Source organism: Mirounga angustirostris, unplaced genomic scaffold, assembly GCF_029215605.1.
Source record: "Mirounga angustirostris isolate CCGP_5_RB_7025 unplaced genomic scaffold, mMirAng1.0.hap1 SCAF_9, whole genome shotgun sequence".
NCBI lineage: Eukaryota > Metazoa > Chordata > Mammalia > Carnivora > Phocidae > Mirounga > Mirounga angustirostris.
The window spans coordinates 108,973,258-108,997,413 of NW_026991717.1; the positions used below are offsets into that span (position 1 = coordinate 108,973,258).

Consider the following 24,156-nt stretch of genomic DNA (forward strand, 5'->3'; position numbering starts at 1 on the left):
GGGTCATGGGCCACCAGGGAGGGGGCTGCCCCTAGGACTTCTGTTGGGAGGGAGACATCTGCCCCTCTGAGGTCTTTTGGGGTCTGGGTGAGGCCGCCCTGCACTTACCTCATCCTTGCCATGGAAGAGCCACTCACTGCCATTGCTCAGCCTAAGACAAAAGAGGGTTTCCTGCTCTGCAGCCACCTCTGGCTGGAGAGAAGCCAGAACCCAGAGCCTTCCCAGGACCAGAACCCTCACAGGCAGCACAGCACCTGCTGAGGTGAAAATCTGGACTCGAAGCCTCTTTGATTTGAAAAGTCCCCGAGGGGCAACTGAGGCATGGAGCTGGTCCCCTACAAGGGACTCCCGTCCAGCCACTAATGCCAAACTGTGCAGCCAGGGAAGGGGCCCTGCCGGGAGGGGCCTCACCTCAGCTTGAAGACATGCTTCTTCTTCTTGTAGTTGGCCGCAATCTCACAGATGGCGTGTCTCAGGGCCAGGGGCTCCTCCCCATGGTAGGGCACCCCCAGCGCCAGGTTCTTGGCGTCCTTGTAGAAGGTCAGCTCACTGTTCCGGAGCACACAGTAGAGGTTGTTCCAGGACCTGCGGAGATAGCGGCCGGCTCGTCACGCACGTCCGGGTGCAACACCTCTGCAATCAATTCTTACAGCTTTGCCATTTTTTTTTTAATTATACCATTTTTGCCCCAATAAATAGTAACACATTTTACAGTTAGAAAAGGAAATGAAAATCATCTGCATATAATTCCACTACCGAAAGTTAGCTATTTTTGTCAACATTTTATGTATTTTCTTCTAGTCTTTCTATTCACATATTCACATTTTCTTCTATTCACATATATAATGAAAATTGGGTTATATTGTATATTCAATTTCATAGCCTGCTTTTATTTTTTTCATATCCTGCTTTTAAAATTAACACTATATCAGGGTGCCTGGGTGGCTCAGCAGGTTGAGCATCCAACTCTTGGTTTCAGCTCACATCATGATCTCAGGGTCCTGAGATCGAGCCCTGTGTTGGGCTCCAGGCTCCGCGGGGAATCTGCTGGAGATTCTCTCTCTCCCTCTCCTGCCCCTCCGACTCATGCCCGCTTGCTCTCTAAAAATAAATAAATCTAAAAAAAGATTAATGCTATATCATGAATATTTTCACATATTCTTCAAATCTTTCCTAAAAATAATTTTGAATTGTTAGATGGTATCCCATCCTATATATAAATAATCCCTTTATTGGTGTACCTTGTAATTACTGGAAATTTAAATGGTGCAATTTAAAACAGCAATGTGAAACATTCACGCGTAAATCTTCACTATAACTCTGATCTTACCTTGAGATACATTTCTAAAAGTAGGATTAGTGAGTCTAAGACCAACAGTGTAAACTTAACTTTCAAAGCCCTTCTCACCATGAGTGTATGTGATTCTCACTACAGAACTGAAGTGAGCAGAGCAGCGTTTTGTTCTGGTTATTTTTCATTTTGTTGAGATCTGCCCGGTATACTGTACAAGCACTTTTTAAAGAAACACATTTGTGCAAATCCAGGCCCAACTGATGTTTGGTGACAAGCTTAGAAGCTCATGGGTTGGCTAACCTGAGCTCCTTGACCGAGCCATGGGAAACAGGGCACCTTTTCACCCTTCACAGGAATGAAGGATGGGGAACAAGGCAAGCTTTTCCTCTTCCTCCTCCCTTTGGAGGGCAGGAAGGTGGAGAGCTTGTTGGGCTCATAGGAAAGACTACAAGCTCAAAGAGAGAACTTGACCTGTACAGGACGGGCTGGCTGCAGAGCTGTTTTACGGGGCCCAGGTTTCTGACACCCAGAGAAAGATCCTCCAGGAAAGCTCCGATCTTTCCCGTAGCCCTCACCACCTTCTTTGAGCTTGGAGCCCAAGTCAGGCAGTTGCTAAGAAGGAGCTGGGCCCTGGAGTAAAATCCTGCCTCGAACAAATGACTTCCCTGGAATTCTGATTCTCTTTCCGGGCAATAGAAACCTCGATATCACAGGGTGGTTGTGAAGATGGAATCAGTCCTAACAATGCCTTGCACATAGCAGGTGCTCAGTAGATGCTAGTTTCCCCTTTTCTAAAGGTGGACTCTGTATAAATAATAAACTTCTTCAGGGTGCTTGGGCCCCCAAATTCATTTTTGGGATTTGAATGAGCTTTAGCATGTCCCACCTCCAGCCCCCTCAGCCCAGGCTCGGTATGCTGCCACTTGGCCCTGAGAATATGGCTGGTTCTCGATGCTGCCCAGTGTCCCTGCGAATGGAATGCTGCCTGGAAACACAGGCCCCCGGGGACCTTGGGTAGAAGCAGCCCTGGACGGACTGCACTCAAGGACGTAACTGCCTCGGGGCCGGGAAAGGACATAGCCTTCGAATGAGTTCCTCAGGGGCACAGAGTTGCTATAGGACAGCACTGGGAGGGACCACCAGAAGGCACATATGCCAACCCCATTCTCCTCTCCCATTTTACAGCTAGGGAAACAGGCCCAGATTGGTTAAAAAGTGGGACTTGGTCAAGGATATGTTGTTGCTGCCAAGACCTACCTACCTGTTACCCAGGCCTGGGATAAAAATAACCGCGAGTGTTCACGGAGAACCTACTCTGCCAGGCTTGGGATCTGTACCAAAGAGGCAGGTTCTCCCCATCATCCCCATTTTACAAATGGGGAAACAAAGGCTGAGTAACTTGTACAAGGGCATAGGATTTGAACTCAGGCCTTTCCCCATCATGCCCAGGTGCCCGGGAGCTCTCAGAAGAGGCAGAAGGCACCCTCTTCCCTCCCCTGCCTGTGTTGCCGAGGCTCTGTAGGGGGGAAGTCCCTGGGAGCCGCCCACCCCTCCCACCAGGTGGCCTGTCCCCCACACACCTGTTGGATGCCTTCTTGTTGGGCCCCTCCAGGTCATGCTTGCGTCCCAGGTAGCCCTCCATCTGCACACTGTACCCGTGGTCCCGCTGGGCCGGCAGCGTTGTGGGCTCCTCACCCTCGCTCAGAGGCGTGTCCAGGACCTTAAAGAGAGGCTCGGTGGCGGGCCTCTCATCCCCACTGGATTTCTCCTGCGGCCCCGGAGGGGGTGGCGGCTGCAGGTCCTGAGGCCACTGCCTCTCTTCTTCCGCCTGCTCAGGGGCATACGGGAGGAGCACACCTTGCTAGGGGTTCAGACCCAGGGGTGGCTACCCGGCAGGACTGGGAAGCCTGAGCGCCCCCCCCCCCCCGCCCCCCCAGCCTGGTTCCTGTCTGGCTCTCCCTTGACCTGTGGGGCCACCTGCTCAGCTTCCCTCGACTCTGCCCACGCCTCCAGCTCCGTCCCCACTCCCTGCCCCCTCGAGCACAGTGAGGGAGGTTCTTCGAGTCAGCTGAGGGGCCTGGGTGTTGGTTTCAAATGCCAATGCTGCTGGCCAAGCCCTGGCTCACTGCCTGGCTCCGGCCCCTCCCCCTGCTGCAACAGGGACCCCAGCTGAGTTAAACGTGGGCTCCGGCAAGATTTCCTATGAAGGGTTGTGCTGCTAACACAGGTGTGCAAAACGTCTAATAGGATGTTGAATGGGGACTCTGCTGGTACCTGCTTGTGTCTAAGGCCCCAAAGCCAAGGGGACGGGCCCTAAGTCTCCTCTACCACCTTCCAAAGGGAGAACCTAGGTCCTCCCGGGTCGCCGTGTAGGGCTAACTGGTCCTGCTCCCATCAGTGGACTGCGATTTGCTGGAGTAGGGCCGTGCTTCCTTACCCGGGGCTGCCTTTTACCATCGCCTCAGGAGCTTTAGCAGAATACACCCTGGTGCGGGGTCAGAACATTTGTATTTCTGAATAAGCTTTTCACACTCTCTAATGAGCAGCTGGAGTTGAGAATCCCCACAGAAGGAGTCCCTGCTTCCGGGAAAAGCTGTGGCTTTTACCTCCCTGCACTTCCCTGGGGGGCGTGGGGCGCTCCGGCCCCTGCCCAGCCCAGTGAGGGGCCTCCAGTGGAGGCAGATGTCCACGAGAAGGGGAGCAGGCCTTCCGGTCCCCATCTGCAGAGGCCTTTGCGATCTGCCTTTGTGCCCACCCCCTACCACAGAAGCAGGCAGGACAGAAGGGAGCAGCAGGGGTAGCCAGCTTCCCACCGCCAGGTCGGCCAGGTCGGCCAGGTCGGGCACAGGTGGGTCTTCCGTGTGCCAAACGAGCTCCAACGAAGGCAGCCTAGCTCGAGCCGGCTCGTCAGAGCCCTGTCTCCAAGGCCCGCCTGCTGCAGACCTTACAGCACCGGGTGGGAAGGCTCCTGCAGGTCCTGCAGCTGGCCACGTCTGGACTGAAGGACCGAGGGCGGCGGCCCAGGAGGACCAGGGCCGCCCCAGGCGGGAGACACCGCCCCCTTTGCTACTCCCTGCTGCTTGCCCCACAATTGAAGGTGGAGGCCTGGAGGGGCCAGAGAAGAGCGAAGACCCTGTGCTCCCCATTGGGGGTCCTTCAGATCACGGGTCAAACCTGAAATAGAGAAATGGAGGATGGGAGAAGGTGGACGTGACATCGGATAGCGGACTGAAGTAGTAAACTGAGACACACTGGGTGGACTCTAACAGTTGAAGGGGACCGAGGACTGCCTGAGATGATAGTAAAGCAATGGAAGGAGAGGCTCAATGCGGATGGCTGGAAGAAAGGTAAAGCTGGTCATGTTTGGGTCCCATCAAATCAGGACTGTCCAATACACAGTTTTAAGTTGGAGTTCCAGTAAGATCTCTCTTAAAGAAAAGATAACGGGACTGAAAAGTTTGAAAACCACTAACCTAGTGTAATACCTTCAATTTACAAGTAAATCTATGCTCAGAGAGGTTAAGTGATTTACCCAAGGCCACACAGCAAGTAAGTATCAGAAGTGATTGAGAGCATGCACTCCAGAATTAGAAGGCAAGGATTTTGTTTTTTTAAATCACATCTTTAGGTCTTTCATTTTTTCCTGTCTTACAGCCCCACGAGAACTGTGGCTCATACTCATCTTTACTCAACTGTAGTACTTGGTATCTGCAAGTGTCTGCAATGAGCTAGCATTGGCCACAAGGATCTAGAGACCTGGATCGTCCTCCCAGAGGGAGGAAGGGCAAGATTGGCAGGGATGAGACTGGGAGCGTGGGTGCCTGGCTTTGGGCTTTTTCTGTGGACTTGATCAGGCCACCCTTCTGACTTGGGTATAAAGCTTGGTCGGGGGGTAGATTATTAATGCAGAAAGTGAAGCCTCTTTTCATCCCCCACCTCTCCATCTGGCTGTACTGTTCCTCTTGGTCATGGGCCAGTGCTTTCCCTGCACCTGCCGGGGAGGGGCGGGTCAGAGAAGACCCTCACGACCGTGTGTGCCTCTCTTGCTCAGCCTCTGCCCTCCACGGACTGGTTTCATTAGGGACTGTGTCCCCATATTCTTCCCATACTGCCATTCTCCTTCCTTTTTGGAACTGTCCCCTGTAAGTAAAGGCAGATTTTTCCAGGACTGCCTCCCAACTTCATCTTAACCTTTCTTCTGCTTCCTCCTCCTGAGTGCCTGACCCCCACTCCCTTAGCAGGGACGTTCAGAGGCCATGGCCGTCAAGGTCAAAAGTTAAATGGCCAGGTCATGGGTTTTGGAAAATGGGGGTTTTCCAATGTCTGCAAAGATTTCTTCTGTGCTCTTGACTATTCATGTGGAGACAATTTAAAAGCCAATCTGTCCCGTTTGCCCAGAAGGCCAAGGCCTGAGGAAGAGCCCAGAAAGAGGGTGAGAGAAGTGTTTGGCAGCTGTTGCCCCCCACCCCGCACCCCCAGGTCCAGGGAAGCAGACCTGCTCTCCAGGGCTAAGGGAGGAGCCACAGATGAGAAAGATGGGGCATGGTTTGGCCAGAAGGACCTTCCTTTCCCAGGCCCCAGGGGTAAATGTGCTTTGTGCTGTCTTCTAAAAGAAAGCGAGGGGAGGGACAGGAGGTGGGGACCGTGTTCCTGCTGCCCCTGGAACCGTGCCATACTCGGATATGAGAGTCTGCCTTGCCCTACAAGGGTGGGACCAGTGGAGAGCAGGACATCGGGAGGGGGTTCTAGGTGAGAAGCTGGGGCCCAGGGCTGGCTACTCGTGTGGCTGTAGAGACAGGCAGGTTCTGCCAAAGGGCCCTGGAGAAAGGAGATGATCTCATTCCCTTCTGTCCTCCATGTTGTAAGGCAGGAGGCCCACTGCTTCAGCCCTGGCTCATGAGGACGATGCACAGATTACGCCTATACTGCTGAGGGGGTCGAGCCTGAGGACGCCACCCAGAGGGGCTGAAAGAGGGGGCCTGGAGGAAATTCTCGGTGGCAGGCTGGAGCAGCTGGGCAGTCTAGCCGATAAATGGGAGTGACAGCCTGAGGGAGAATGGCCCGCGGTGGGAGCTGGAATCGGGGGAGGTGCTGTGTGCAGGGTGGAGCCAGGTTCTTCGCTTTGGGGAATAGGTGGCTGAAGTGGGGGCATCTGAGAGGAAGGCGTGTGTGTGCCGGCTGCTGGGATCGTGGGGTCAGAGGAGGGCAGGGGACAGGCAGTACTGGCTGCGGGATGGGGGACATCAGGGGAGGAAAGGGCATGGACAGGAGAGGCTTTTAGGATCTCACAGGACTGTAGTCAAACAGAGGCCTCAGTTCCTGGTGGGCAGGGGATGGCCACCTCTTTTCAGAGTCTTGTAAGCTTGACCTTTTAGGGTCCTGCCTGGCTAGGAAGCTGGCTTGGGCAGGCAAAATAGACAGAGGGCCACAAAGGAGGTTCAAGAAGGGGGGAGAAGAAAGGGGGCAAGATGGGTACATTTCTACTCTGGACTAAACGGGTTGAAGGTGTACTTCCAGGCCCAGCCAGCTGCTGGTGTAGAAGACAGCACAGAGATGAGGAACTCCCACGAGAAAAATCACCTGGCTTGGGACCACAGGGTGTTTTGGAGGTTCTAGAAGATGCTCGGTGAACCCAGATGTATTAACAAGCAAGGAAACACAAGTAAGGGGGCTTCTCTCTAAAGGAGATGCTGATAAGCGAGAACCAGGGCATGAGGGTGCATCCTGGGAAGAGAGCATTCCACCTTTAGATGTGATGGTTTTTGCCCACTGATCTCACAGCAAGGACTGAGCCTGGAACGTGTACGTAGGCGGGTCCAGGGGGAGGCACTCCAGGGAGGTTGGTTTGGAAGGGCTTTGGCATTCATATGGAGAAGGCTGCTTTTAAGAGATGAAGGACTGCAGTGAGGGACAGAGAAAAAATGAAGGGAAAAATGAAGGCTGAGGTCATCTCCTCGATGCCAGTTCTACCTATGTTCTCTCTCCTGATACACCTGTGAGGCAGGTATCATCACCACCCCTATTTTAGAGACTCAGGAAAGTGGGGGTCAGGGAAAATGAGCAGCTTGCTCAGCCACACATCTAGTGAGTGGAAAGTCGAGGCAGCAGATCTGTCTGGTCCCAAACTCCGAGCTCTTCCTATGGAATCCTGCTGCATGAGGGGCGGGGACTACTGCTCTGGAGGAGAGCACCTACCCAGTGCAGTTCTTGGTCGAAATGAGCCGAGCCCGCTGATATGGGATGAGTCAGAGAACACCTGAAGGGGCCGGCGGAGGGGCGTGGGGCCACACGAGACCTATGGCCGGATGCCTGAGGCAATCCAACAAGGCTTTGAAACGGAGGTGGGGGAAGCCGGCCACTTCTGCCGCTGAGAACTGCATGCTCCCCCAGTGTCTGATGTCTGGGCGCTTGTCCTCTGGGAAAGGGGTGGGAAGGAATGTGGGCAGGCAGCTTGGGAAGACAGTTCAGAAGACAATTGTTTACCAGAGAAGAAAAAGAGATGCTTTGTTGAGTTGAAAGAAGAAATGAAGAGATGGCAACTCAGGGTGAGCAGAGACAAATGCCTACAGAGAGGAGAAGGAAGGCAGGAGTGGCTGGGGTGGAGAGCTCTCATGAGAGGTGGGATGGGGGGCAGAGTGGCTCCACACCAGACCCCGGGGGCCAGTCATCCATCCGAGATGACAACTGGGACACCAGGGAAGATGATGGGGGTGGGAGGGCACCAGGTGAAGTGAGGGGAAAGAAGAGAGAAGAGGGGAATGTGCAGGGTCCCCTCAGACAGGGATGGGGAGACATGGTCCACCACCATCACGGGCGGGAGGAGAATGAGGCTTCCTTGGGAGCAGTCTTCACCATTCCTGCCATCAGTGTGGGCTCTTCTGGTCCCTCTGCCCTGGAGAAGCTGGTGGCCGCTCCATCCCATGGTGACTCTAAGCCAGCCACTCAGAAAGGTTAGAGAGAGAAGATGCCCACTCCCCCACCCAGATCCGACGCCCAGTGGTTAAGTTGGCGCCCTCAAACCCCATTTCTGAGATCGCCTCCAATGTTAACTGGGTTCCGTCCCGAGTCCGTCAGTATCTGCGATGCTCCGAAACACAGCTTGCAAGAAAGAATTTCGGGGCAGCCTAAAAAAGAACTTTGCAGCAGCCGGGCCCGGAAGATCACACGTGGCCACAGCAGAGAGAGCTGGGTGGGGGATACGGATCCAGACGGAGCCTGGAGTATCAGGGTGCAGTGCCAGATGGCCGGCAGACCCCACCCCCGGCAATGCGGATTCAGGCATCCTGGGGAGACGGGGCCATGCCCGGGTTTAGGGGAAAACAGAGTCCTTTCCAGGCCCCTTCTGCTCATTATGAACACATATGATTCGCATGGGCTGAAAATGCCTGAAGCGGCAGCTCCGCTGGGCCTCACAGGGTGGGGGAGGAAGGATCGGGAAAGCGTGCTCAGGCAAGAAGAAACACAGCTGCTTCCTCCACACACACCCACATCCCTTCCATCCAAGGACAGTGGAGCCCGGCCTCTGGCCGCTGAGTAAAGCTCCAGGCCGCCCACCAGGGAGGCTGCTCTGAGGGGAGCTGCCCAGCTGGCCAAGGGGGTGCCAGTCTGAAAGGTATCCTGGCGGCGACCCAGCACCCCCAGCGCCTGGGGCACGTCCCTCACATTTGCAAGGACTGGTTACTTCCCTAAAGCCACAGCAACCTCTGAGACTATGGGAGAGGCAAGGGACCTGGGTGGCTCGACTCCCCTCCCTTGTCCCTGCTGAGATGCCCAGTCCTTTCCAGGGCAGCCAGGGGCAGGCAGTCTTGAAGGGTCACACTAAGAGTGACGTCTGTGAGTTGCACTTGGGTAAGAGTTTTCCCTGACCCTCTGATGAAGGGGCCTGATAACGAACAGCACCCAGCAGTTGCTTTCCGGAGTAGCCTCACGTCCCTGAGGTGGGTAGGGCATGACTACCCACACCGTGACCCTGAAGACTGACTCTTTCTTGTTGTCACAGCCCCTAGGAACACCAGTCCCTGTCAGGGATGTCTCTCACTAATCACAGCTGCCCCGCTGGGAGAGTTCCTCAAGCAGGCCCCAATTCCCACCCCAAAGCCAAGAAACAGATGCGGTGGGCAGAAGACACCCAGCGCTGTTGGCTGGGGCCCCCTAAGCCTGGAGGGACTTGGATCCCCTGCAATACCATTTTCCCTCCGTGAAATCGATCATCACATCTCACCACAGATGTTACACCGGGGATTCTGAGGCACCCAGGGTCTGGAAGATGAGGATACTTGACAAGACCCCCAAGCCCTTTCCAGAGCCACATCTGGGATGAAGGGGAGACACACAAGGTAGGGGGTATTAGGGTGACAGTGCCCCAGGCACTAAGAGGAAGGGGAATGGCTCAGCCTGCCACCAGGCCCCATCCAGCACCCTGGGGCCATCTTCAGGGTCCAGACCTCCGCAGGAGCTGAGGCCCAACCCTGCCTCTCTTCCCCAAACAAGGACAAAGGCAAATATCCCAGCCCTTTACCTCTTCTTTCCCATCTCCAGCCTCACACCAACTAGCACCCGACAAGCGAACAGGCTCCTTAGAACTAAGGATGAGACCCGAGGAAAGGGGGGAAACCCAACTCTCCCAGCCTCTCCCTTTACTTAGGTACATTTTTGACACACAGGAATGTTCTGGACTTTCTGTAATCCCTACAAGAGGGCTTTATAAAGGTGAGGAGACCCAGGAGGATTAGGTGGTTTGTCTAAAATCATGCAGGAAAGCTCCGGCAGAATCATGGACTAGGACGCAATGTCCTGACTTCCACTCCAGAAGTTTTGGCTTTTTTGATACCTTGTTTTTTCTGCTTGGCCTCACACACACCTACACACTTACCGGTATGAATGGATTTTTTTTTTTTTTTTTTTTTTACCAGAACGTGCTCTAATGTGGAAAAGCGGTGAGGGAGACAATTCATTGTACGATGATGTGCTTGAGGAAAAGACTGACGTGGAACAGCATGGACGCACCCGGGGAGGGGAGGACTGGGCTGGGGCTGGTAGGCTGCCCTCCCCCCCCAGGCTGTGGAGCCAGCTAGGCAGGGGTTCAGGTGCCTGGTCCACTCCTATCCACTCCCCCAGGCAGGAAGCCAGCATGCACTAGTGATGGGTTTCACAGAAAGCAACACCACATGGATCTATTCTACAGGGCGCCCACACCGGGCCACACACACAGGGGACAGCAGGAGAGCCACCGTGCCCCAGGCCAGGCCGGAGAGAAGGGGCAGCACAATGTCAGCCCTTCTCGGGACAGGCCTGCGGTTTCTGCAAAGGTGTCCCAGCCTGCATGGGACCCACTGTCCTCTCTTCTCAGACCCAAGACCAATTGGAGATTGTGCCCTCCCGTGGAGTTTTGGAGATCCTCATAAAGCCCAGCAAAGGGCTCAGAAAGGAGAAGCTGCAGCCTCGTGGCTGTTTCCATGAGGCCTCGGGCCCCGGGCCTGGTGTTCATTGGATTTGCCATCTGGTTTCTTCCTGTACCAAACCCAGGCATTTCCCCCTCTGGCGCAGTGGCCGGCTCTCTGGGAAGGGTCTCCACTGTAGGCTCATTCCCTCCTTCCAGAGATGCTCAGGCCCAAGCAGATTTTATTCCCCCAAACCCAGTGACATTCAGGGGCTGGACGGAGGCAGCTCGGATGCACGTGTAATTACATTCACACAGACGAACATGACAAACCACGGAGTCGCGCAGGAGGTCACAAAGGAGCCCGCAGACCAGGGACACCACTGCACGGAGACACACAGGGACGCGCAGCTGAAGCGTGGGCCGTGGGGGACAGTCCCAGCCCCAGCGTCCACAGTTCGGGCCAGCCCCCAGAGTTCTCTCTCCTTCCAGTAGGGGCTGTCTCTGGGAAAAAGGGGCTGGGACGAAGTCCACCAGAGACCCCACATGCGCTGATGGGAGCTTCAGAGGGCACTTCTGGGAGAGGCCCTCCATCGGGAGCCCAGGAATGCCCTCTGCTGGACATGACGGGCCGGTGCAGCTCAGAAAGCGAGGACTCTGGCCAGGCTGGAGGCAGCAGAGGGAGCTCAGCGTGGGAGAGGGTGTGTGTGTGACTCTCAGAAGTGTGAGAACGGCCGAAATACAGACCTGACAGAGATTCTGCATACTCATTGTATGTGCATTTTTCTGGGGTGGCTGGTGTATCAGAAATTTCCACCTAGAATACCAATCTCCCTAAAGGTTCATGCAAGCTCAATCGGGCAGCTGGACAGGTAGGGGTACATGCACTGGGGAGCCATGCAAGGCACGTGCTGATGTTTTGTCTTCTTCTTAGCTGCTCCCCAGGGCATTTCTCCAAAATCCGGGTTACAGCCTCCCGGGCTCCCTGCACGGGCACCTTGGGTCTTTTCAGTTAATGGACCTATTCCTTCCTGAAGCCATGTGCCCCACGCCTTCGGCAGCTGGTCTGTCTTGGACCCTCCCAACACTTCTGTCAGCCAGGTCTCTGCTGCACCCTCCTTTTCTACAAGGCCGGGGGGGAGGGGGGGACTGGCCCTGTGACCCAGAAGCCCTGGGGCTCTCCTTCACTCCTGCTTCAGAGCCAGCTCCACCTTCAAACCGACCCACAGGCATCAGGCCCAGAGGGGGTGGGGGAGGGAGCAAAGAGGAGGGTGCTCTGTGTAGGAGGGAGGGATGGGCTAGAGGGTTGGGTGTCCCCCCTTCACTGCCCTGAATGCCCGTGGCTGAGACAGGCAAGATCAGATGGTCTGTTTGTGCATGTGTGAGAGAAAGAGTGTGTGTGTGTGCGCGCGCGTGTGTGTGAATGTGTGTGTAGGGCATGCTGTGTTAAGGGTGGAGTGAGAGGGAAAATGGGAGAAGAACGGTATATAAAAATAAGTCTTCCCTGGATCAACTGTTTCTCCTAATGTAGATGAATTTGTAGATGGTGATGTATTTATACAATAAAATTTATTAGACTAGATAAAATCAAACTAGTAAGAGTCATGTCAGTGGGCTGGCATGTCAGTTTCTTCTGGGTTGAAGCGAGGAGGGGAATTATTCTAGAAATTAAGGAAACCTAAGTAAAAAAGAAGACTGATCTGAAGGAGGAGTCTGGAAGCGTGGGTGGTGCATGCCTGTCCTCGCATTCTGCCCCGGCTGAGCCTAGTAGGGATGAGAGGGTTCTGGCAGCAAGGACTCCCAGGAACCAGACAGATAGGACAGGAAACTGACCGGGGATGTTCTCTCAGTGGCTGCACGATGTGGACCTCGGGGAGCCTCCCCTGCTGTCTCGCCTTCTTCCTCTTGAGGCCTATGGAAGACATAGCCCTCCTTTAGAAACCATCTCCCCAAGGCCAATGCCTACCCCTAGGACCTGGCTTCCCACTCTCCCCACCAGGAACATGTCAACTCTCTCCCGGTCCGGGTCTCCTCGCAAAGGCACTTAGCAAGGAACTGCTTAATCTGAAACGTACGGCAGACCCTTCAGAAATGGACATGGTTGGAGGCAGAATGGCCTCTGGGGGCACGTGTTCAGGTGGCTCCCAGAACGGGGCGGGTGGAGTGGGGGGCGGGGCGCGTTTCTGCCTGTACCAGGCCTTCAGGCCACCCGTGTTTTGGGGGAAACAAAAGCTCTTCTCCGCCTTTAGGCTGCAGACACTCCAGATTTCTCTGGCTAGTGGCCCAGGTATTGTTAAGACGTCAGGGAGCCCGTTTCTGATGAAAAGTACCCTCCCTCCCCCTTCCCACCCATCCTCCTTGGCAGAACGCTCCTGCTAAATCCACTGCCTGGCCCTCCCCACACTTACCCACTCTCCTCCTCCTCGGGTCTCTCTGGGGTCTGGCGTTCTTTTAGCTCAAGCTAAGGGGAAGGAAAGGCCCAGGGTATCAGAGTAGCCACAGAGAAGAGCCTGCTTGCTGTTAGACCAGCTTTCCCTAAAGATGCCTCCCCACACACCTGGTGTTTGTTTTTTTAGAAGTCACCCCTTTAGTCTTTTGCATTCAGAAGTACTTTCTACGTCTCCTCTTTCCTTCCCACTCTGCCCCTCACCGAGCCTTTTACGCTGTCCGTGGGCGCCTAATAACAGGCTCAGAGTTCTTGACTAGGGATCCCCCACCCGAGGCGCAGCTGCGGGGCCTCCCCGTGCCTGTTCCCAGCTCACCGTGGTGGGCTTCTCCAGGGCGGCAAAGCGCTCGGCCCAGGGGGCTGTGGATTTCTCAAAAGCCTCGTGCCTCTTGATAAGCTTCTCCACACCATCCACCGTGTGTCCAAAGTCCCGACTGGCCAGGTAGGGCTCCTGGGCGATCAGCCACGCTTCGGCCACAGAGGCGTCCCTCGAGAACTGGCACACTTCCAGGGCTGTGCGGGGACCAAGCCACAGACCCACCCGCAGGCCCCAGGGCCTGTTAGCGCTCAGCAGTGGGCCGCTCCGCAGACAAGGGGCTGGCCGGGCAGGAGGCCCGCACAGGGGCCCTGAACCTCGCGGACACCCTGTTCAGCGGTGCCCTGCTGCCTGAGACCACTCTGTCCCACGCCATGTGGGGGGAGGGTTTCCTCATCCCTACCCACAGTCATACTGGAAAAACACATGAATTAGCACAAACACTAGTTTGAAAGCAAAATAGGATTCAGCCGTCTCCTTTTGAGGAGCAGCCATTGGCCTTGAACGCCCTCTTCCCAGCCCTTGGCTGCCCCACATAATCGTGCACAAGCAACCAGGGGCCGTCAGGCCTTCCTGGCTCGTGTGTAGCCAGGAGTGGTGGGTTTTCCACCTCTCCTTAGTCTCCAGCTGCAGGAGACAGAGCCCTCTCTGTGCCTGACATGCTTCAGATCAAACATGTGGGAGGCGCCAGAGCCTTAACCTGACCCCTCCCCAGGCTACAAGGACACCAGCCTGGCACAAGGCGGCGGTGTCCTCCCAGTAGAAGCCGAGCCACTCAGGTTCTGCCTGGACCCAGGTGGGGCAGAGGGCAGGCACGGAGAGGGCATGCTGGCTGGTAAGAGGTGGGCTGCCAGCAGTGTGTCCATGTGACTCTTCTGTGCGGACGCCCGAGGCCCTTGGCCCCAGAACCTTGCTGATGGGTGGCATTCTGGGGGCTCTTCTCTAGGCAGTGAAAATCACCTCCTCCCTGTCCCCACCTCAGCAGGAGTCTGCCCCCTTTCCCAAGTTCTGGGTCGCAGGTGCACTCACACATGCGGAGCTGTTCCTGGCGGTTCTCCCACTTCTCATCCATCTCCTTCCTCCTGGATAGCACCTGCTTCAGTTTCTCCCTAATCTGTGGGAAGGAAGGGAGAATAGCTCAGGCTTTTGGTAAACCTTCCTTTTGTCTGAGGGGGTGTGCAAATGGGTCCTGCAAAGCATGCTGGGTTTGGTCATAAGGACCTCGCTTCACATCTTGGCCCTTCCCCTTGCCAGACGTGCAACCTTGGGCAAGTTACTTAACCTCTCTGAGGCACGTGTGCTTCTCCTAGGACATGGGTGTTGCCAACGCCAAAGCATGCACACATGTGGGTGGTTAGGTGGGTTATGAGCCTGCTCTCCCCTACTAAGCTGCCAACCTTGGGTGGGGTTGCTGGGGCTTTCGTCCCTGGGCTTGCACACAGCCCTGATGCTCCAGGAGTGAAAGAAAGAGTCTCTCAGAGAAACCATGGCCCAGAGCTCCCTCCCAGGAAGCTGTGTGGCCCGGCAGGAATGCAGGCAAGGACAGGGAGGGGCTCCTCTTCACCCCACTGTCCTCTCACCTCCTCCGAGGCCTGGTGCTGTCTCTCCAGCAGGGACCCCCCCAGCTCCAGGCAGGCACTGAAGTTCTTGCTCCGGGTGTCGATCTCTGCCCTGATGCCCTGGTGATACTTCATGAGCAGCTCCACCGAGGAGACGTCCCTGGGGGGTGGGCGGGCCATGGGTCGGGGAGGGAGTTTGGGGAAGAAGGAAACTCGGGGTGACTCTGGCCTGCCTGATGCCAAGTCCAGACCAGAGAGGGCCGCCCCCCACCTGCCTGGGAGTCTGACCCCACTTCCTCCTCTCTCTCTGGCCAGCCAGGGGCTCCTCTGCCAGCCCAGCCCCAGTGGGAACGCTGATGCCCTAGTGTCTTCTGTTGGTCAGTGGGCAGGGGATGGGTTGGGGGTTCAGGGACCCCGAAAGAAGCCTGGGAATATTATTTGACAATAAAAAGGAATGAAGTTCTGATGCTTGCTACAACATGGACGAACCTTAAAAGGTTTGCACTAAGTGAAAGGAGCCGGTCACAGAGGACCACATATTGTCTGAGTCCCCTTCTATGATGAGTCTAGGACACAGGCAAAGCTAGAGAGATGGAAAGCAGATTTGTGGTTGCCAGAGGCTGGGGAGAGGAGGGAATTGTGGGGTGATGACTGCTAGTGGGTACAAGGCTTCTTTCTGGGGTGATGAAAGTTTTCTAAACTTAGACTGTAGTGAGGGTTGTACCCGGTGATCGTGCGAAAACCCCTGCATGGGACATGTTACGTGGCTGAATGGTATGTTATGTGAATCGCATTCTGAATCAAGATGGAAACTATACAGTCTTGGCCATCAGGACGGGCACTCCAGGGCAGAGGGACAGAGATGGGCATGAGCCCCGCGCCCCAGACAAGGAGCTCCTTCTGGAGCTTGGGGAGAATGGCTGCCTCGTCCCAGCACTGGGCGGGGGGGGGGGGAGGGTGATGCACAGGCTCAGATGTGCGCGGCTCTGGATGCGTGGAGCGCTTGCTCTCCCTGACAGCTGTAGCTGGGGTCACTGCCCTGCCGTCAGGTCTGAACGGCAGACGTCCTTCTCGCCACTCTCCAGGCTCCCGTTATTCTGCGATGGCCGGTCCTCCCAGGAGAAGCCGAGCCGCTCTGTTTCTGCCTGGACCCAGCCTCAGGTGCCCCCACAGTCCAAGACGGTCTCTCCAAGTAGGAGGCCCAGGGCAGCGGCCTGGTCTGCCAGGCTTGGGGACAGAGTAGCTGAGGAGTGGGGCGGCCCCGAGCATGTCCCCCTTACCTAGGCTTCTCCTGGGTCTCGATCTGCCGGATGATGCCCTCCATCCAGGAGAGGAGGTCTCGGGCCATGGCGAAGAAGCGGAATTTGTCTGCCGTGTCTACCAGCTGTGTGCGGCGGCCGGCACAGGCGTCCAGCAGTGCTTGCCACGCGGCAGACACCTCCTGCTCCTTGTTCTGGATGGTCTCTGCTTTCTCCCCAGCGTATGCCTTCTGCAGGCGGCCGGCCACGTCCTGGAACTGCTGGACCTGTGGTTGGGCAAAACCGGACGTTGTTCCCTAGAAAGATGTGTCCTGGGCCTCTGATGGGCAAGAGGTCTGTCTCCTCCAGGTCTCCCTCCCCAGGGCTCTTCTGGAAGGCAAGATCTTCAGCCTCCCACCAGTGCTGGGAGGGAAGTCTCCTCGTTTTGGCCTCTATGGACCCAAGCCATCTTTTGGGCTTTGATGAGAATATGGGAGTGAAAGGGACTCTCTGCCCTTTGATCTCCCCAGAAGTACTGTAGTAAGAGTAACTACGTGCCAGGCATGTTTCACAGGCACCCTATGAAAGAGGTACTATTGTGATCCCTGTTTTTGAGATGAAGAAACTGAGGCACAGCGAGCCTGAGTGAGTGGCCTGAGGTCACTGACACTAGAAGAGGGGTGCAGACTGGAGTCCCTGTTCTTAACCACTCTGCATGCTGCCCGTCAAGGAAGGAGCTCTACCAGATCCCCTCTTTGAGGCCGGCCCCAGTGCAATGAGGCCTCATTCCTGAGACTTCAGTGGGCTGCGCCCCCCTCAGGGGCTCTGGCACCCCCAAAGCACAAGGACCGCAACAGGCCTCACCTCCAGCCGGATGACAAATTCCTAGGAGGTCCTCTTCTGAGTGAACGAGGGCCCAACCCACCTTGGCGTCCTATCCCTGGACCCCGCTGGCTGGGTGCAGGGCTCCACAGCCAGCCCGTCTCTCCTGGGACCTCTGGAAGGCTGCCAAAGCCCCGGCAGGGGGGTCCCCTTGCCTTCACCCTTTCCATCACTCCAAGTTCTGTGGAGCCCTGTGGGCCTGCAGAGGTGCCTCGGGGGCCACCCCACTGATGGGAGGAGGGGGTCTAAGCAGATCCTAGGGTACTCCCAGCTCCCATGTAGAAAGACTGAACAGCCCGGTGGCCAAGGGCATGGAGTCTAGAGCCAGGACGCCAGGACACCAAGATCTGAATCCTGGCTCCACTGTTTGTCCACACGTTCCAGGGAACTTGTTTACTCTCTGTGCCTTGCTTTCCTCATCTATAAAGTGCAGATGATGTTAGTACCTAGCTCAGAGCGTGGCCATGAGGAGTCAGTGACTAAATGTAATGCTGATACCAATACTTGGTGCTAGAAATGCACCATATATGTGTTCCCTAGGAGCCCTGTTGCACAACCAGAGACAGCATTTTAAGGTATTTTATGCCTTGGGTTTTTGTGAGGTTTCAGTTTGAAGAACTACTTCTGAAGCTAAAGAACGACCGAAGGCCACAGCTCCCGCCCACAGCAGCCCGAGCTGCTGCCTTTCTAAAGAGGTGACATTTCCTGGTGTCCATTGCAGAGGGTGACACCCCCGGGCCCCTGGGGAAGAGGTGGATGGCAGGGCCCTGGAGCCTGCGGGGGCGGTGGGGGGGGGTGGGCAGCAGGGGACAAGACGGCACCTGCACGCCCAGCAGGTGCAGCTCCCGCTCGAAGGCCGTGTGCACCCGGTGGAAAGACTCGGCGGTGCTGGCGTCCAGCCCCACGTCCTCCGGCAGCTCTCGGTGCTTCTCGTCGATGAGGCCCAGGATCTCCGTGCCCGTGTAGAAGTAGCGGTGCAGGTCATAGGAGGCGGCCAGCAGCTGCATGCGCGTGTCAATGAGCTCCAGCAGGTCCGCCCACATTTCGTTCAGCCCATCCTTCCACTCGGCGATCGTGGCCGCTTCGCTGTGGCCTGCGTCGATGAGCCGCTCAATGACGACGTTCACGTTGTCCACCCGCTCCTGCCCAATCGCCCCCGTCTCCCGGGCAAAGTCCCGGAACTTGTCCCGCAGCAGCTGGACGTGGGGGAACAGAAAGGCGGTTACTGGGGCCCAGGGGTGGGGTGGTGTGATCGCCCCAGCTGCAGACTTCCGCAGGGCGGGAACCCCCCCCCCGGGGCCACAGCTCCCCAGGGCAGCCTGAGCTCACGCCGGCGCGTCTCCATCTCTGTGCAGCACTGCGTGCGTGCGCGCGCCTGGCATGACTGCTCCTGCGTCTCTGGCCTTCGAGGAGGACAGAGAGAGCAGTCACCGTGAGTACTCACTGTAACATGGTCAAAGTCTTGCCCCATCTCAGGGGAAGAGGCCACCAGCTCCTTTTCTGAAATCCACTGCTCCAAGTCATCTGCCTCCCGCTTCAGCTGGAACAGGTGATACATGTTCTCCAGCTTCCGCCTGCGTTCTTCGGCTATGTCCTTCAGCCCTGCGTACTGCTTGTCCACTTGCCCCTGAAGTCGGATGATCTGCTCCCTGGAATTCAAAACCAGAGAGCACTCAGAGACGAAGTCAGAGAGCACAGAGCAGCCAGCTCAGAGGGGCCGATCTGCTCCTCCCCAGCCCCATGGCAGGGAGAGCTGGGGAAAGGAAACTAGGAGAAATGACAGCAGCTTTTCCTGGGAAGTGCTGGGGAGAAAAAGAACCATCCCTTAGACCAGAATGCCTCAGGGGATGACCGAAATGTGTCCCCTCCGGACAGGGTGCCTCCCACCATCATCTCTCACTCGGGGAAGCTCAGGGAGACAAAAGGGAACTCCTCCATTATTCTCCCAAGGAGGCTGATGGAGCAGCACTGTGAGCCCGGCTCCAGAGGCAGCAAGGATGGGGCCTGTAGAACCAGGGGCTCAATTCTTGGGGCTCCTTGGGAGATACTGGGGTGGCTGATGAAGCCCCACAGCTGTGGATGCCCTGCAGGCAGCTGAGGACCAGGCCACGCCTGGGGGTGCAGCCTGTCGTGTCTGGCCCAGGCAGACCCACATACTAGATGGGTGTAGGTTTTCTACCTTCATGCCTATATAATGATTTTTGCTGGGACACTGGGAGATCCTGAAGTACCTTCTGGACCATAAAGAGAAAAGCAAAGTTACTCTTCAGTGTCTCTTAGCATAATCTAATTCTTCAAAAGATTGGAGCTCTTGGTTCACCAAGAGGGTACTTTCGCTATTCCATTTTCTGATCTTTTTGCAAACCAGGCCTTAGTTGGCCCTGTTTGAAGTTCCTCATGCAAAACCAAGGCATGAGATGGAACTGGGCCAGCCAGCAGTCCAGAAAGCAGTGGCCTCAAACCCAGTTATCCCCAAGACTGTTGCTGTTTTCCCACTTGGACCTGAAGGGGTCCTGGTTGGCGGGGCCCCTGGCCTGATGTCCATGACCCGGCACACTCACCCCTCAGGGTGGCCCGCAGACAGCAGGCTCTGGGCCCTGGCGGCCAGCTGCTTGATATTCCTTCCGTATTCCTCCAGCGCGTGTTGTTGCCTCACATGCCTCTTCAGCATCACGATGGCGCCCTCTTCGTCCTAGGAGGCAGCGACTCTCAGGGCACCTGCTCCTGGAGGCGCCTGAGACTGGGGTGGGGGCAGGGGCGGTGGCTGCAGCCAGGCTCGTGGGACCCTCCCAAGAGAACGGGGCACGAGTCCTTCCTGCTACTCGTTTCCCAACAATACCCTACCTTCCTCTTGATTCCTTTCTGATACCTACCCTCCCAGGCCCAGCTCCAATCTTCTGACCCCACGAAAACTTCCCTAGAGACGCCTCAGCTCATGTCTCCCTCCCTCCCGGTAGCCCCTCAGGACAGAATCCATGGCACCAAAAAGGTGGGGAAATCTTGGGTTCAATCACATCTAAGTCGGCAAATGGGGCACCTGGCTGCAGGACGTACGTTGTGGCGGGTGTCCTCGTACACGGGGGCTTACAATGTGTCACTGCCCCCTGGCTGCCCCGCCCCAGCTCTTCCTCTTGGCCTTGGCTCCCAGCCCCGGCCAACCTTGGGGGTCTCGTCGGAGATGATGTAGAGCTCCTGCTCACTGATCCAGGCCTCGGCCTCGCCTGCGTCCAGGTAGTACTGCTGGGCCTCGCTGGTGTCCTGCAGGCGCTGCAGCCTCCGGGCTGCTGCCTCCCGCAGCGCGTCCCATGAGGCCTGCAGGTGCCCCAGGCGCTCCTCCATGTCCCCGAAGTCAATCTCAGCCGCCTCCACCAGCCGCTGCCCTCTCTGCAGCACGTCCTCCACCCGCGGTGCGTGGCCCAGGATCTCGTTCTGCAGCGTCTGTGGCCGGAGGGAAAGGCTGGGAGGTGAGGGAGGGTGGCCGGGCCCGCGTGCAGCGGGTCACCCAGGGCCACTTTCGGCACCTCTGGCAGGCCCCCGCTCTGGGAAGTGAGTGTGGAGCGGGCAGTGGCCATAAAAACTGGCCCTGACTGCACAGCGCCCTGCATCCGTGCCCCCTGCCTTCACCCCTACAGCCTTTGGAGAGGGGAGGGTTGGGGGGGGCAGCCCGCAGCGGGGTAACTCGTGCCCAGTGAGTGGCAGTGCTGGCCTTTGAGCGGGGCTCTCCCTGCTCCCTAGTCCTCCTGCGTCTCAGCACAGCTTGCTTCTTAGCTGGACGGGTTGGAGGAACAGAGAACGATTGTTAAATGGCCTTTGATATCTTATTTTAGCACCTCTGGCTCCTTGGGAGACAAGAGTTGATGGTGGCTCCTTGCTCAGATTTTAGGATTTTGGCTTTCCACCCCCCATTTCTATTTCTTAAATCTTTTGTGAGCTCTGTATTATTTGCTGTTTAAGCATTTGGTCATGAAGAGGGCATTCTCCTCTCTCTGGTGATGGGGTCGCCTTTTTCTTGGGTGGGCCATTCCCCATGTGTGGCTCACTTTCGGGGTCCTAGAGGCCCGGGCCTCGCTGCTTCTTGCATGTGGGCTCTCGGCTCCTTACACCTCATCTCCTCCCTTTCTGCAATGTCCCCGTGGCCTTTAAAACCATCCGGAGGGCATACACACAAGCCACACAGGGACTGTCAGCATTGAAAATACACAGAACCAGCGAGAGTCACAAGTCACCTAACTTGCCGAAATGCCTTCTTACCCTTTATACTCAGAATCTCAATCCTGACAATTTTTCGTGGTCCATGCAGTTGAATTCAAACAACCCACGGTGTCAGCTCTGTGTGCCTCTTTCTTTCCCTGAGATCCTATAACTTCTGCAAGGGATCCTAAAATCTATTTCTCTCTTTTTAAGCAACTCCTTTCTAGGCTCCCGTGCAGTGTGCTTCCTTATGATGTATTCTTACTACATCATGTGTCCAACACAGAGCTATGAAGTAATTTCCTAGGTCCTGGGTCTGGTTCTAGGCTCTAGGGACAACATGGAAACAAGATCAACAAAACCCCTGCCTTCATAAAGCTTACACTATCATGGAGGGAGCCCTCCAGGTGATTCTACTGTGCAGCCCAAGCCAAGAACCATTCATGTGGTACCTTGCAGGATTGGTTCTAGTTGCAATGGATAACCATTAGAGCAGTGGTTCTCAAAGTGGGATCCCACACCAAGAGCATCAGCGTCACCTAGGATCTTGGTAGATGTGCAAGTTATCAGGCTCTACTCCGAGAGTTTGAATCAGTAGACCTGAGATGGAGCCTGGTCGACTGTGTTTTAACAAAGCCCTCTGGGTGAGTCTGGTGCATACTGAAGTTTGAGAACCACCGCAATAGAGAGAATGATAAAATGAGATTTAAGCTGTAGCTCATCTAGCTTAGCGTAGTCTTGGCTAGGGCAGCCATGCTCTGCCAAGAGACTGTCTTTCCCTTCTTGGTTAGGGAAAATATACTTGTGTTGCCCTTTTCCTGAAATAGCAACCTTCATCCAGGGGAGCTGAGAGTCTCTTGGCAATCACACCGAGGCCAGACAGAGCCAAAGTCTTTGGTGTTGGAAGGACTGATGTCAGCTCATTTTACAGTTGAGGAAACTGCGGCCCCAGGGTACTATCTTCTACCAGTCTCCTTCCTGTAACTGCAGGTTGTGGCATTAATTGAACCCCTACCTACTACCTTCTAGCCCAAGACCCTGCCTGTGCACACTGGAGCCTTTATGACTAGGTCACGTCAACTGGAAGCAAAGGTCTGAGAAACGTTCGGACACCTCTTTGAACGTAACTCAGCCGCGTGCCCAGTCGCTGGGCTCTGTGAGCAGATGTCAGCTGCTGTTATTCTGAGGAAGGACCCGCTGCCACGGCCTTTCTTCCCCAGGGAGCTGCAATGCTGCCTGGCGTGCTGGGACACACTGCTCTTCTCGGGGACCAGTTTGCAGGCTCGTGTTGCTCTTGGCTGTGGCGCCCCCCACTTCCTGACCCAGAGAGTAGAGCAGGCAGGAAGGGCGACTCTCTGCCCAAGAGCAGGGCTCGATGAGCCCATGCAGCTGGCCTTCTTGGAAGATATGAGAGGATGCTTGTACTCCTGATACAGGAGGAAGTATTGCATCTGCTCACTTCCAGGAGTCTGACCGGGGCCTCAGGAATGACCCATCAGGCTTAAGAAAGAGCAGAAGAGCAAATGGATGTTGCTCCAATAGGCTCAGGGACCAAGTTTAGTGGCTTCCCATGAGTATCCTCATGTGGCAGAAGAAATGGGGCCTACTTGCCCCGAGGATACCCAACCAGCCAGGCTCAGTCTGTCTTGGGAAAGAAACCAGGAGCTAATGGGCTTCCTTTCAGGGAGGCCACGGATACAGAAGCGATAAAGCACATGACACCCCGGGCCAGGGTGCTGCGCTCACCGAGGCTCCGATGGGTCTGAATGGCTCCGAATCCCGAAGTATCTGGACACCCCCCTACCAGCCCTGGCCCTGCCATGGACTTCCCAGAATTCTCTCTGCCATCCCCAAAGCTGCTCTTTTCACGGGATCTGGGGGCCCCACAGCTACCAACAGGAACAATAATCTGCTGGTGCTGGCCTTCTGCAGGTCAGGGCTGGGCATTCCACCCTGTACAGGGCAGGGGCAGGGGCAGGGAGGGGGCAGGTGGGGGGACTAACCAGGTGAAGCAGGACTCACCTGATTCTTCTTCATTAGCAGCTGCACAGTTTGCAGATTCGTGCCATAGTCGGCTGACTGGGCCAGAGGCAGCCTCTCTTCCACCCAGAGCTATAGAGACCAGAAGGCAGGGGTCAGCTGGTGACAGTCATGGCCACCCTCTTCCAAGCACTCACCCTGGGTCAGACAGAGCTCTCTCCTGTCCCCATTTTACAGATGGGGACACATAGATATTTTGAATTGAGGTTCCAAATAACTTGCTTCTGGTCATACAAGGGGAAGGTAATATAGGTGGATCTTGAACCCAAGTCTGTCTGTCCCAAAGTCTGTGACTGAGTTACCGTCCAAAAAGCACTGGCTTCACTTTCATATTTAATGTAATCATCACAACAGCTCTGCGATCAGGAGGTGAGAGGACCAGACATGTGCTAAGAACCACCCTGGGCGGCAGCCAGTCATCCTGATGGCAGCTGCCGGCTCAGCCCCTGGGGGTGAGGTCTGCGGCCAACTCACTGTCTCATCCTCTAAGTCCCTGCTGATCTGCAGCTTGGCTCGGGATGATTCCAGCTGCTTCTTCCTCCTCTCCAGGGGCTCCAGGAGGTCCAGGAACCGCCTCTCGATGCTCATGTCTGTGTCTCCTGCCTCCTCTCCCAGTGAGGGCACCTGGGCAAGCAGCTCCCCCAGCTCCTCTTTCCGCACGTTCACTTGGTCCTCCACACGCTGGGACACAAGGGGACAGAGTCTGTTAGTAACAGCCTTGGCACCTGGGTAGTCCCATGTCCTCTTCATCATCCATATCCTATCCATCCTTAAAGGCCCAGCCTCCCCCAGGAAGTCTCCCTGGATGCCC

General features: G+C 56.1%; 1 protein-coding gene across 3 annotated transcripts in view; it reads right to left on the minus strand.

Annotated features, from left to right (window-relative positions):
- SPTB (spectrin beta, erythrocytic) overlaps window positions 1-24,156 on the minus strand; it is a 123,058-nt gene that overhangs the window by 2,200 nt on the left and 96,702 nt on the right. For 2 of the 3 annotated variants that reach the window (XM_045901036.3, XM_045901035.3), the window contains exons 21-35: window positions 23,820-24,026; window positions 23,328-23,417; window positions 20,274-20,552; window positions 19,676-19,806; window positions 18,559-18,763; window positions 17,936-18,310; window positions 16,275-16,519; window positions 15,016-15,154; window positions 14,465-14,549; window positions 13,436-13,632; window positions 13,082-13,134; window positions 12,507-12,585; window positions 2,875-3,122; window positions 412-585; window positions 109-151 (exon numbers count right to left, since the gene is read on the minus strand). In XM_045901036.3, the coding sequence (XP_045756992.1) occupies window positions 109-151; window positions 412-585; window positions 2,875-3,122; window positions 12,507-12,585; window positions 13,082-13,134; window positions 13,436-13,632; window positions 14,465-14,549; window positions 15,016-15,154; window positions 16,275-16,519; window positions 17,936-18,310; window positions 18,559-18,763; window positions 19,676-19,806; window positions 20,274-20,552; window positions 23,328-23,417; window positions 23,820-24,026 (2,550 nt within the window). Of the gene's footprint in view, window positions 1-108; window positions 152-411; window positions 586-2,874; window positions 3,123-4,400; window positions 4,469-12,506; window positions 12,586-13,081; window positions 13,135-13,435; window positions 13,633-14,464; window positions 14,550-15,015; window positions 15,155-16,274; window positions 16,520-17,935; window positions 18,311-18,558; window positions 18,764-19,675; window positions 19,807-20,273; window positions 20,553-23,327; window positions 23,418-23,819; window positions 24,027-24,156 lie in introns of those variants that run through there. The other variant, XM_045901037.3, reaches the window with a different exon arrangement.